General features: G+C 43.8%; 1 protein-coding gene across 1 annotated transcript in view; it reads right to left on the bottom strand.

Annotated features, from left to right (window-relative positions):
- prkn (parkin RBR E3 ubiquitin protein ligase) overlaps positions 1–14,555 on the bottom strand; it is a 79,574-nt gene that overhangs the window by 711 nt on the left and 64,308 nt on the right. Inside the window, exons 9-11 of the mRNA XM_080848751.1 lie at positions 13,972–14,121; positions 6,238–6,324; positions 1,360–1,477 (exon numbers count right to left, since the gene is read on the bottom strand). Of these exons, the coding sequence (XP_080704877.1) occupies positions 1,360–1,477; positions 6,238–6,324; positions 13,972–14,121 (355 nt within the window). The remainder of the gene's footprint in view (positions 1–1,359; positions 1,478–6,237; positions 6,325–13,971; positions 14,122–14,555) is intronic.

Raw genomic sequence — 14,555 nt, 5'->3', positions numbered from 1 at the left:
GTGTGCATGTCTGTGTGTTTGGGTATGTTTAACTGCCACACCATGTGCATACAGCCACCTGTGAATACGGTTCAACATTCATGAATTGTAGGGTAGGGTTGGACCACAGTGTGTGTGTGTGTGTGTGTGTGTGTGTGTGTGTGTGTGTGTGTGTGTGAGAGAGAGTTTGTGTGCAACAGAGTGTGAGGAGGCTCTTTGCCTCTGACCAGGAAACAGCACTGTCGTTACCAGATGTCTGTGTGTGTGTTTGTTTTTTTGTTTGTTTTAGTTTTTGTGCTTTACTGTCTGTGCTCTCTCTTGATGACTCATAAGGACAATAATCTGTTATCAATACCATATTTAGCCTTTTACTTTTCTTTCTCACTTGGTCTATCTGTGTGTGTGTGTGTGTGTGTGTGTGTGCATGTGCGTGTGCATGTATGACCATACCGTAATACGGTTACGGTACTGATACATGCCAGCAAAGCGAAGTTCTGTATTCCATTAATTTCTGTTGGAGGCAGGCGACTGTGATGTAGATGAGCGAATTGGGTGAGCAAAACAAGTGGGGGAAAGTTTAATCTTATGAAAATGGGGAGCGAATTTCGCCAGCAGCGGCCAATCAGATTGTTTGTTGCTGTGTCTGAGGGGTTTGAAAATTGCAGGGCTATGGCGTCGTTCGGTCGTTTAATTTGTTAAAAAGAAAAGCTTGGAGGGCCTTTTTTGGAATTGTTGTTGCTCTAAGTACGTTAATTGTGTAATCCTGTGCTGTAACAGAATGACAGTTCTGATATAAAGACAAGTGGCTGGAGAGCCTACTAGCTGGTTAGCTTTCTTAACTAGCTCGCTAGTTCAGTCTGTTACACCATTTCCGAATGCCAAGCCACGCTGACTCAAAGTGAAGCTGGCATGTATCAGTGGCGTTATGCAGCAGTCTAAAGGAGCTTACACAAGGATCAAAGGCCAGATTCATGTGAACAGTACATTCATTAATATGAATAACCTCCACACATCCACACATAAAAGGCCATAGCATGACAGATAACATTACAAATTTCAGTTGAATCATGAAAAATAATCAAAGATATGTACATTATGAATAGGGCTTCTGTACACAGTAGCAATTCGTCCCCTGTCAGGCTATACCCACAGACCTGTAAGTAGAAGATGGTGTGTGTATGTATGTTAGTATGTGTGTGTGTGTGTGTGTGTGTGTGTGTGTGTGTCTGCATGCACATGCTTGTGTGTGTGTATGTGTATGTGTCTGCATGCACATGCATGTGTGTGTTTTTTGTTGTGGACTCAAGTGGGTTAACACAAGTGTTTTAGGCCACTGAGCCCAGCACAGAACTACGGAGAGCAAGAAGGCTCACACAGTACCGTTCTTTTCTATGGGGACCTTGCATCTGGGGCAGGGGCGTGTGGTCTCCTCTATGGTCTGCTGAGAGTCCTGATCCCAGCGGGCACGCAGAGCCGCCTCCCCATCCACCACATAACCCTGAGGTGGAGCAATCATCATCATCATCACCATCATATTCATCATCACCATCATCATCATCACCATCAACAACACCATCATTATCATCATCACCATCATCAACATGGGTATCTAGTGTCCGTCATATACTATGAGCTCAGGATGGGTATATAGTGTCCGTCACATAGTATGTATAGTGTCCGTCACATACTTTGAGCTCAGGATGGGTATAAAGTAGCCTGACGATGTCATACTCATAAATCTAGTCAGAATATGAGTCTGATACTGCTCAATTGAGCTGTGATTATGGGGCGTCTTTCAACGAACCAGGGAAAAAATGCCTCTTCGCTCAATTGGATACCTAGAACCAATCAGAGCAACGTAGTATGACCATCTGATACATTAAACTTTTACCAGATCCTGTAGGAAGGACGGCAAAAACATCTTTTCGATCGAGAAATGCCTTGATCGCGTTTCTCTGTTCCTCTTTCAAAATGAATGCGCTGTCAATTTATGTGAGATATGCATGCTCATGTTATACTTATTAGCAGAGAGGCTAGGTAGCTACTATGTGTTTCAGAGGACTTTTGGTCTAAGCGTTAGCAGTAACCTAACAATAATGGTCTTGAGCTTCAGTTGAGACCTACAATTCTCTGCAACATTCATGTAGCACATACACAACTAACCGAGTCAATGTAGACATAAAAAGGTTGTGTAGATAGCTTAATTCACATAAAATATTTCCCACTAACAGGCTCCCGAGACGCCGCCATCTTGGTACGATTTCGAATCTACTGTTAATTCAACTCAAGCTTTGGTTGATCATCTGTCCATCATCGTATAAAGCCCGCCTTGACAATTTCATTGGTTAGATCAGTTTTCTGAGATCTGATAATTTCTCCCCAATGGAGCCGTGCCAGACCGAACTTCCAGACCTCAAATGTTGTGGGCGGGGTTCGGTCTGGTATCCAGGCTAGGAATATAGTGTCCGTCACATACTATGTATAGTGTCCGTCACATACTGTGAGCTCAACATGGGTATATGGTGTCCATCACGTACTGTGACCTCGACATGGCTATCATCTCCACCTCCCATAGCCATCAGCACAGGCCAACCATCTCCACCTCCCATAGCCATCAGCACAGGCCAACCATCTCCACCACCCATATCCATCAGCACAGGCCAACCATCTCCTCCATGGTCCTCCATCAATCAAGCAACTGACCACGTCTACGGAAAAGACTTTCACAAACGCACCCTTAGAATGGCTGACAGTGATTGCACTGATTGGAATACCTGTTTACTGAACATCCATGACAGCAGATGACTCTACAAGCCTGTACCTGTTACTGTTGAAACTGTAATTTAGTTGCCCACACACACACACACACACACACACACACACACACACACACACACACACACACACACACACACACACACACACACACACACACACACACACACACACACACACACACACACACAGACACAGAGGGCTTTCTAGAAAGGGCTGATGACATACACCTAACAAAATAATCTAGCCCAGACAGTTGTAAAGACTGGAGTAGACCTGGCATCTATCTGAAAACATCAGATCTGAAGACACGGCACAAGTCTAGGCCTGTTACAGCCCTTACCCTAAGCTATTCACACTACACAGGAAGTAGCCAAGGCTGGAGCACAAGAGAAGCCACAAGTCTGTGTCAGTTAGTGCAGTGTCTCTTTATGAACCCTAATATAAAAGGTGTTCACACACACACGCAGACGCACGCACGAACGCACACACACACCCGCGGCCATGCACGCACACACACACACACAAGGCTTTCTAGGAAGGGAGAGTTGACCATTGACCCTTAAACACATTAACCTTGGATCTCACAGGTTAGAATATGACCCGGATACTGTTATTATTCACAATGGACATCTGCATTACCTGAACCATCACTGTCGTGGTCAGGATCATCATTATCACCATCATCATAATAAACCTCTTCTCAGGCTGTGTGTGTGTGAGTGTGTGTGTGTGTGTGTGTGTGTGTCTGTGTGTGTCTGTGTGTGTGTGTGTGTGTGCATTAGAGGATGGATACTAGGGATGCAACGGTACAGTGTGGCCACGGTTCGGTTTGTATCACGGTTTTTGGGCCACGGTTACGGTTCGGTTTCGATATATCAATATTATCCTGCCGCTAACACGCATTAGGTTATATTTGTCTTTTCTATTTCAAGTCAACAAGGTGCTTCTACTCACACTTGCAGAGACAATGCAAGATGCAATTAAATGTAAAAAGGGCACATATTAAGTAAAATCACAAAATGTATTTTAAACAAGGAACACTATTCTGGCCTTCTGTCAAAAACAGGCAATATTAAATATAGTAAAGTGCAGTATACTGTAAAGTAATGTGAAATGTAAACATTGACATTATTCAATAAACTCAAACAACAAACATTGTCATTCACACACTTAAACCCTAGAAAATACTTAACTGTTATAAATACACCCTTAAAGAACAACAGAACAAACCTTCTCTCTCCTAGTCACTTCGTACAGTTCTGGAATTATTTTGCTGCTGAAATGCGTGCGGGAGGGGATATTAAAACGAGGATCAATGTCAATGGTCTTTATCATGTGACGGAATCCCGTGCCTAAAACTACTGAATAGGGCTGCATGTCTTTCCCTATGAAGACGTCCATTGAGTTGGTTATTGCCTTGTGTTTTTCGGAATTATAAGCATATTGTTGCTGAAATGCTGCAGCAATGGATGGTTGTGTTTTCGGCGACAAACCGTGCTGCCACTTAAGAGTTACAGCCGGGTGATGGCGGGGCAAGTGGCTCAACATGTTGGATGTACCTGTGGAGTAGGCGATCGTAGGAAAGCAATGCCTGCACACCGTGCTTTGCTTGCTGACGATCTTTTTCCCTTTGTCATCATACTCCACACTGAACCCAAAATGTTCCCATACAGCTGATTTGTAAGATGACGGTGCCTCTTCAAATTTTCTTTTCTCCGTTTCTGGTTGACTCGCCATGATCGTGCTGCAACAGGGAAAGTTTCGTTTCTCCTCACATGAATCTCCAGCGTCTGCATTCAGAGCGCTGATTGGCTCTTGGGAAAGTCAGTACAATTCTGATTGGTTGTTGCATGGTTGTGGAGCGCAGAACTCATCCCCTGCTGGGTCCCAAGCAGTCATGCTATCGCCCAATACATGCGTGCATTCATTATAGCCACATATTAAATTAAAAGTTTAATGTCACCCATACCGTAATATCGCGGTTCACCTGGGTCAACCGAACCGAACAGGGCGAACCGAACGGTTCGATAAAATACCGAAAACCGTTGCATCCCTAATGGATACCCGTCCCGAGCCCGTCTGGATCCGAACCCTAACCCTAACCCAAATATTCAGATAATATACTCGGGCTTGGGTTGGGATTGGACACATCAGTGCGATAAGACATTGAACATTCCATATTTAAAATATCTTAATACATAGTGAAGTCAAGTGTCTGCTTCACATGATGCACAAGTTCGTTTTTGAGAATAAAATAAATCACATTTAGGATAACCAGTGATGCGTCTGAACCCGTTCATTGAAGGAAAGTTCATGAACTTGTTTTCTCTGCGTGTTCTTTCTTTAACTGTCTATGCCTGGTGAGAGTAATAGCGCCGAAATTGTGTAGAGGCCAAGAGCGGTAATGCAGACAGATAAATATTTAGAAAAATTATGGCTCGCAACATACTGAAAAAAAGAACTGAACTAGTTTTGGAGCTGTGAACTTAGTTCAAAATTTTGAATTATGAACTATGAACTGAGCTAGTTCATTTTCAAATTTGTGAACTAAGAACTGAACTAGTTCATGTAGAAAGTGAACTTTCCCAAAACTTAGGATAAGCCTTCTTCCCGTGGCGGGAATTAGTTTTTTTCCAAGCTGTGACAACACGATTTTACGTGGCAAAATGGCATCACGGAGGAAATTAAAGAGAAAATGGCATCACGGAGGAAATTAAAAACCATACTAAACAAAATCTACTACATGGATATATTTCTGATTAGAAGTCGATGCGGATTCTAATTAGGCTGTTGGATATGTCCAATGTAAGAAGTGTGACGTTTTAATGAAATATGATTGATGCAATCCTCTTTCTCCACAGCACAATGGATTAAACATTGATGGAATATGTAGAAAGTTTTAAAACGAATGTTGGCGTGCACTTACATTTTTCATGAAAAGAAAAGATTGACAATGGTTAGTCTTGTCTGTTGTGCCTCCTTTGGTGTAAGATACAACGTGAGAGCTATTTAGGCATAGCATATGTAATGTGTAGGCTATTTGTTTGTTAACCTTTCCTACTGTCTGTTTCTGACCGTACGTGAATGTACGTAAATGTGGCATTAGTATGAGCAGTTGAGAAATTGATTCCGTCGGGCTCGGTTCGAAAATATTTGAAAGGCTGTCGGACTCGGTCCGGGCTCGGTTACTACTCTGTCGGACCGGGTCGGGCTCGGACAGAAAAATTGGCCGATCCATGCTCTAGTGTGCATGCACATGTATGTATGAATGATTCAGTGTCTGAGTAAATAACTGTAACTGTGTGAATGAGTGTTTGCCTGTTTAAATGAGTGTGTATCTACTGTATGTGAATGTGTGTGTATGTATGTGTGTGTGTGTGTGTGTGTGTGTGTGTGTGTGTGTGTGTGTGTGTGTGTGTGTGTGTGTGTGTGTGTGTGTGTGTGTGTGTGTGTCTGTGAGAATCAAAGAACTGAAATGACCTGAGGTGTGATCCCTGTTGCCGGGGCCAACTGTTGCCGACACGCTCCTTCATGGTACTCCTCCTTACAGTCACGGCAGAACACAAACTACACACACACACACACACACACACAGACACAGACACATACAAACACATAAAGAAAGAGGGAAGAGAACAAATATGTAAGAATGTTGTAACCTAGCATTTCAGTTTGACAATAATAAACTCTCATACCCATACTGCCAAAAACACACACACTATGTGAATATGATAACACCCAATTTCAGAATGCAGTAAGAGATAACGCAGTGTGCTGAAACCGACACTGGGGGGCGCCCTCACTCCATGATCTCACCAGCCATCATACACACAAGCACAGGGTTTATACATACGACTCACACACACACACACACACACACACACACACACACACACACACACACACACACACACACACACACACCACACACAGTGTGGTCCAACCCTGCCCTATGATTCATGAATGCTGAACCGTATTCACAGGTGGCTGTATGCACATATGCACAAATTCACAAACTCATAATCTCAAACATACAATTCAGGATCATTACCTCTTTCAGATGTTACTTTTTAGCGAGAGTGATTTTCTAGCATTTGTGCACTGGCACATGTATGACTGTGCATTTACATTAGTGTGTGTGTTTGATTGAGTGTGTGTTTGTGTGCGTGCGTGCTTGTGTGTGTTTAAGCAAGTATGAATGTGTGTGCGTGCATGTGTTTGTGGGTGTGCGCCTGCATGTATGTGAGTCTTAAATAGGGAAAGGGAGGCGCACACACACACACGCACACACTCTCTCTCTCACACACACACACACACACACGCAAACACACACAGATATACTAAGGCAGACACTCACACACACACACACACACACACACACACACACACACAAAAGCATGTAAAGCTGGTATATCATCTGTTTCTTCTTCCGCCTAAGGATGAAAAGTACGAGATGAGGAGGAGAGAAACAGATTCTGACAGGAACTCTTTCCCCTCCCCTCCCCCTATCTCTCATCCTCTCTCATCCTCTCTCTCTCTCTCTAACTCTCTCCCCCCCCCCCCCCCCATCTCTCATCCTCTCTTTCTCTCGATTTATATACTCCTCTACCCCAGATGAACAGGGGACCAGCTGACCAATCCTGGCAAGTATTATTTTTCTGTTTCCCTTTTTTTTCTCATCCTTTCCATATTCAGCTTGACAATCAAACCTCTTCTCCTTCCATCTCTCCCTCATCCCCCTCTCTCCTCTCAGTCTCTCTCTCCCTTGTTACATCTCTCTCTTCTTCCATCTTTCTTCCTCATCCCTCTCTTCCTTCCATCACTCCTTCTCTCTAACCTCTATCCCAGATGAGGAGAGCAACTGAAGTGTTCAGACAGGTGCTCTGTTTCACTCCTCCCCTCCTTCTCATCTTCAACATAACACTCATTCAATCCTCCTCTCTGTCTTCCATTTCTCAGTCTCTCTCTCTCCCCCTCATCTCTCTCCCTCTATCTCTCTCTCTCTCTCTCTCTCCATGAAGAAAAGTGCTCTTTTGGACAACCAGAGAGAACAAGATATTGGAGAGTTCAACTGATCCCGTGGAGGTTTTTAGGGACAAGGCTGAATCAAAACAGAATATGCTTAATACAAACTGTGTAATGATATTGAATATGCTTAATACGAAGTGTTTAATGATATTGAATATGCTTACTACAAACCAGTTAATGATATAGAATATACTTACATCAAACTTGTTAATGATATTGAATATGCTAACTACAAACTGTTAAGTTTTACTGAACTTCGAAGCTTGGCTCCTGAACCCTCTTGTCCTTCTCTCCTTTGCTGCCCACAGACTTCTGTTATCCATCCTTGTTTTAGCTCAGGCAAGGTCTAATTCTTTCTTTTTAGCTTGATTTTCTTGATTGGTGTTTTTATGTTAACCTGTCTTTGTATACATATATAAACTGAAACAACAGGTTTTATGATAATAGACCACATTTCTTAGTATGGTACAGGGCCTACTTTTACCGCGAATACAGGATCGTCTTAAAATTATAGGGGGTCACTGAGGCACAAGCAGTAGCACTGACCATATACAAGCTTGAATGCCCACGGGGACACAGGTTCGTATCTGACCTGCTGTCGTTTTCCCGGGCCCACTCCTCACCTCCTCTCTCCATCTAATTTACTGTCCAAACCTTATGGTGTAATTTTAGTGTCAAAACTCACACACGCGAGGAAGCGTCTATTCGACACTGTGTGGGCGGGAATCAAAGCAGGACAGGCTCTTCTCTGCTTGGTCCTGATTTGAGAGCAGGAGAGTCTCATATTCACAACTACAGTTTACCAAACTCCGTTAAGTAACTACATATGTCTTTGCATGGTGAAGACTGATATTTAATGACAAACCGACCACCCCCATCGGTCTCAAACCAGCCACTCTGCACCTCCTCCCCACCTCCTTTTCAAGTGGGTTTAGGGAATCAGCCCAAACCATCACTGATCCACCCCATGCTTAGTTTTGCAGGGGCAGAGGAGTAGAAGAGTTGCTAGTTCGATCCCGACTCCTCCTCACCAAGTGTTGAAGTGTCACTGTACACTGTACCCCTGAACCTGAATGAAACCGCTGCCAATGCGCAGGGTGGGAACTTAGATGGTAGCCTCTGCCATCGGTGTATGAATGGGTAGATGTCTGAGGCATTAATGTGTAAAGCACTTTGAGTGTAAAGCTCTTAGAGTAGAAAAGAGCTATATAAATGCAGTCCAGTTACCATATAGTGAAACCAGCGGATGGATGGGTGGAAGCGGTAGAGTCGAGGTGCGCAATTAAATCTGCAGTGAGTTGGGCGGTGGTTTTATGTTTTATGGGTACAACAGATACTACAAGATCACACAAAGACAAACCATGTGACAGCATCAAGTAAAGAGTATGTCCTTGTGTATGAATGTGTGTGTGTGGAGTTAATATGGTTCTGGCAGTTTGGCCAGCTGTTTTTTCCTTAAACTCAATCTTTCTCCCTCTCTCTCTCTGTCTCCCCTCCTCTTTCTTCTCTCTCTCTCTGTCTCCCTTTCTCTTTCTCCTCTCTCACTCTCTCTCTCTCTCTCTGTGTGTTTCTCTTTCTCCTCTCTCTCTCTTAGGGATGGGCATAATTAATCGACAATCGATTAATTGATCATTAAGAATTTCGTCGATGACATTATTTTTTCATCGATAAAACGAATGCACGTTCTGTTGCGTAGTGAGAGTCTTGAAGGAATGCAATGGATTTTGCTATGTGGCAGCAATTAAAATTTTACCAAACAAGGGCAATGTTTGAAAAAACGCCACAGACCTACTCCGTTACCTGCAAGTTTCCGTGTCTTTCAAAAGTAAACATGAAAAGGACACGGCGTGTAGCATGGGACCATTTTGATTAAAAAAAATGACTTAGTTAATTGACAACACTGCGAAGCTGTGTATAAGTACAATTCGGCCACAACTCAAATGATGTACCACTTGAACAACGCACATCCGACCATGGTTAGTGACAGTACCCAACTAAGTAAGTATTAAACATTTGGAACCCACCATATTTATCAGCACTGTTGGAAATAGCTTGCCATCCTATTCCTACCAGCCTCCATCACTTAGCTTACCATGGCTAAGTTAGCATCCCTACCTAACCTAGGATTGCTAGGATAAGTTAGCATCCCTACCTAACCTAGGATTGCTGGTGAACTTGGCTTGAAGGATTCCAAAAGGTAGCCAAGCTAGCTAACTGGTTGTTTTAAAAATGTGTGCTTTAACAGTTAGTTACTAGTTTTCAATACCTTCCAGGGTTATTGTTTCTGGCTTTTTGATATCATTTTTTTAATGATTAATCGAAAATCGATCGTTAATTCTCCCGACGATCGATTAAGACAATTTAATCGAATGCCCATCCCTACTCTCTCTGTCTTTCTCCCTCTCTCTCTCAGTCTCTCTATCTCCCTGTATCTTACTCCCTCTCTCTCTGTCTCTTCCTCCCTCTCTCTGTCTCTTTCTCCCTCTCTCTCTCTCTCGTTCTCCCTCTCTCTCTTTTTTCATCTCTCTTTCTCTGTCTCCCTCTCCCTTACTCTTTCTTCTCTCTCTGTGTCTCCCCTTCTCTTTCTCCTCTCTCTCTCTCTCTCTCTCTGTTTCTCTTTCTCCTCTCTCTCTCTCTGTCTTTCTCCCTCTTTCTCTCAGTCTTTCACCTCTCTATCTCCCTGTCTCTTAAACCCTCTCTCTCTCAGTCTTACTCCTCCTTCTCTCTCTCGTTATTCCTCCTACCCTCTCAGTCTCTCTCTTTCTCTGTCTTTCTCATTTTCTCTGTCTGTCTTGTTCTTCCTCCTCTCCTCTTATCAATTCATTACTTTCTTCCTTTCTGTTCATAAAATACAGAACTCTCAAGGACCTGTCGACACACATAAAAGCTTTAACACAAAAACCCTCTGGCTCTCTCCCCCTCTCTGAACTTCTAATCACCTCTTCTCAGTATGTAACTCCCCCTTCTGCTTTCTCCTTCTCTCAGTTTCTATCTCCCCTCTCGCCATCTCCCTCTCTCCCTCCGTCTCTCCCTCGTTTCTCTTGTTGTAATGATGATGTTAACGTTTGCAAACATGCAATCACTTGATGTTAATGTGTGTTGAACTGCGCTCTAGTCTCCAATTATGAACACACACAGACACACGCAGACAGACACAGACACACAGCCCTGTAATCTCTAATCGGCGGCTTAATTAGCCAACAACGTGTAGATGAGCATCTGATTGCAACTCAGTTGCCGTGGTGATTGCATCTCTCTCCCCTCGTGTCTAGGACACACAGGCCAGAGGGTGGGACCAGGAAGTGTCACCACGGAAACACAGGGTGAAAGAGGGGTCGAGTAGGAGGTTGTTGGGGTGACTGATGAGGTCATAATGCGGTCTCAACCCAGAACACTTCAACAATTATCAAGCACACACACACACACACACACAGTTTGACAAAGAAAGTGTCACTTAACTGGCTTTATTGAAAGTTGTAAGTGTGTCTGTGTATGTATGTATGAATGTGTGTGTGTGTGTGTGTGACCGGTAGAGTTTCATTTTCGAACATTCTAATTATAAGCCGCTTCTAAATTAGCATTCTAATTCTAATTTCATTTTCGAACATTCTAATTTCTGCTTCTAAATTAGCCTATTGAAGAAAACGGCAGGCTATGAAGCTTAAAGAATGGCATAATCAGGTTGTATAAAATGCAACTAAGTTTGCCTAGGTTTACAATGGAAAAAAAAACATGAACGTCTGATGCGAGTTAATAAGTGGGCTTTAATCGCAACCTGCTGTGGCGGTAAATTGAGGGCCGCAACATGGTCATTGCTCTGACTATGTTCAATGAGAGCAGAGATTCTAAAATTATTCGACCCTCTTGTGAATCCATTGCGTCGTCCTGCCTTTTCGCAGTGAGAACAGAATATTCTATTGTTAACATGAATTATCTCACACCTTAGCCAAGGGAACTTAGGCAAACTTAGTTGCATTCTACACAACCTGATTATGCCATTCTTTAAGCTTCATAGCCTGCCGTTTTCTTCAATAGGCTAATTTAGAACCAGATATAGATTTTTGACAGGCTTATAATTAAAATATTCGGAAAATGAAACTCTGCCGGTCAAAATCTTAGTTCGGCCTTAAAAACAGCTAGAGCAGCAGCTCAATCCTCGGCTCTTGTCCTGCTTGACTTATCAGCTGCGTTTGTCAACCACCGCATCCTTCTGTCCATACTGTCAAGTATGGGCATCTCAGGCAAGGCGCACTCCTGGATGAATCGTACCTCACTGGGCGCTCATTCAAGGTGTCATGGCAAGGTCATCTGTCTGTACCTCACCACCTCACCACTGGGGTGCCTCAAGGGTCGGTAATGGGACCACTTCTCTTTGCCATCTACACCACTTCGCTGGGCCCTATCATCCGCTCGCATGGTTTTTCCTACCACTGTTATGCCGATGATACTCAACTGGTGCTGTCTTTCCCTCCTGAGGACAACACTGTTTCGCCACGGATCTCGGACTGTCTTGCTGATATATCCACATGGATGAAAAACCACCACCTTCAGCTGAACTTGGCCAAAACAGAACTGATGGTCTTCCCAGCCAAACAGTTCATCCACCACAACATCAATATCAACACTGACTCTTTATCTCTTGCTCCATCCAAAACAGCAAGAAACCTCTGGGTCATTATTAATGACCAACTAACCTTCACAGCCCACATCGCCTCTGTCGCCAGGTCATGCCGCTTTGCGCTATACAACATCTGAAAATCAGGCCGTACCTAACCCAGTATGTCACCCAGCTGCTGGTGCAAACCTTGGTGAGTTCCCGCCTCGACTACTGCAATGCCCTCCTAATGGGCCTGCCGGCTTGCGTGGTCAAACCACTACAGATGATCCAGAACGCGGCGGCGGGTCTGGTATTCAACCAACCAAAGAGGGCACATGTCACCCCGCTACTCATTGAGCTCCACTGGCTGCCGGTAGCTGCTCGCATCAAGTTCAAGTCACTTATGCTTGCCTACAAAGTGCTTACTGGTTCTGCTCCCACCTACCTAAATGCTCTTGTAAGGGCAAATGTTACACCCAGGACGCTGCGCTCATCCAGTGAGCATCGTCTGGCACTGCCGCCTGTGCAAGCACGGCAATCTAGACTATTCTCAGTTGTAGTTCCACGTTGGTGGAACGACCTGCCTAATACTACCAGAGCAGGGGCGTCCCTCTCTACCTTCAAGAAGCTCTTGAAGACCCAACTCTTCAGAGAGCACCTCCCTTCCTAACTGGCACCTTGGCTTAACTTGCACTTAAGCAGTGACAGTCCCGCACTTCGTTTTCTTTTTCTTTCTATGTTGTTTTCTATTTCTTGAAAAAAAAAAAAAAAAAAAAGCAGTATTTATTGTTACACCAGGTTTTATTGCTCTTAGCTTGATTGTTCTCTCCCTTGTACGTCGCTTTGGACAAAAGCGTCTGGTAAATGTAAATGTAAATGTAAATGTAAATGTAAATGTAAATGTAAATGTAAATGTAAATGGTACTTGTCACTCCATTCCGCCCTGAACGCCTGACACTTCGGCCTTTTCTCTGGTGGAGCTGTCCGAACATCTACGGCTTCAGGTATTACAGGTTCATCCTCATCAGACAGTTCACCCTCATCAGTTGCGTTTGGCCACTGAAAAAAGCTTTTAAGGCTAGTCTGCCATGTTTGATCCTTCTCACTCAGTTAGCTCCTTGTTTATAACCGAGGGTTTGCGCTTTATTTAAATGCAGCATATGCGTGTTGTTTAATAACTTTCAAACAGCAGAATAGCCTATTCCTTTACAACATAAAAAGGGCAGTGCATGTTTACTTTATAGGCCTAAATATAAGGGTTATTCTCATATTCCGATTGTGATTGGGGGACGGAATTTGGAAGCAATTCCAATCGGACAATTTGACCGGTAAGATCTAATATTTTCAGACATTTCATTTTTTTACCGGACAGTCCGGGAATGGCCGGAAACAACGGAAACGCTGGTGTGTGTGTGTGTGTGTGAGTCTGTGTGTGTGAGAGAGAGAGAGAGACAGAGAGAGAGAGAGAGGGAATGTGTATGTGTGAGTGTGCGAGTGTGTGTGTGTGAGCGAGCATGTGTGTGTGTGAGAAAGGGTGTGTATGCGTGAGTGTGTATGAGTGTATGTGTGTGTGTGTGTGTATATATTACCCCGCATCCCAGCCCGTCGACCAGCTCACACTGCACCCTCCTGCGGTCGTCCTCTGGCAGCAGACCAGCTCCACAGCCCGGCGCTGGACACAACACACCCCCCATCACCAGCACACACTCCTCTGCTGCGTACCGCTGGTACCGCTCATACTGGGGGGAGGGGGGAGAGAAGGAGAGGAAGAGAAAGAAAGGGAGGGTAAAGATGAAGCTAATAATAATATGCTGATGATTTGTTATTGTTGTCCCCAAGGAAGGTGGGATTACAGGAAAGTCTTAATTCTTGGATATTACTGCAAAGCCTGGAGCCTGCCAATAAACACAGAAGAATCTACGGTAATGATCTTTCAGGAAAAAAAGCCTTGGACAAGATACACTTCATAATTATAATTACTTGGGCCTGACAGTTTCCTCAACAGGCCATTCTGATCTAGTGATAATCAGACAAGGGTTGAAAAAACATATTAGAAATGAGAAAATCAGTATATAAATGTAACCCTCCGATTAGACTGTGGCTGAACGCATTCAATTCTGACATTATGCCCATTCTGTTATACAGGAGTGAAATCTGGGCACCAAGTATCACA

Source organism: Sprattus sprattus (assembly GCF_963457725.1).
Source record: "Sprattus sprattus genome assembly, chromosome: 12".
Classification (NCBI taxonomy): domain Eukaryota; kingdom Metazoa; phylum Chordata; class Actinopteri; order Clupeiformes; family Clupeidae; genus Sprattus; species Sprattus sprattus.
The sequence above is the reverse complement of the archived record's forward strand: the minus strand, read 5'-3'. Positions and strand labels throughout refer to the sequence as shown.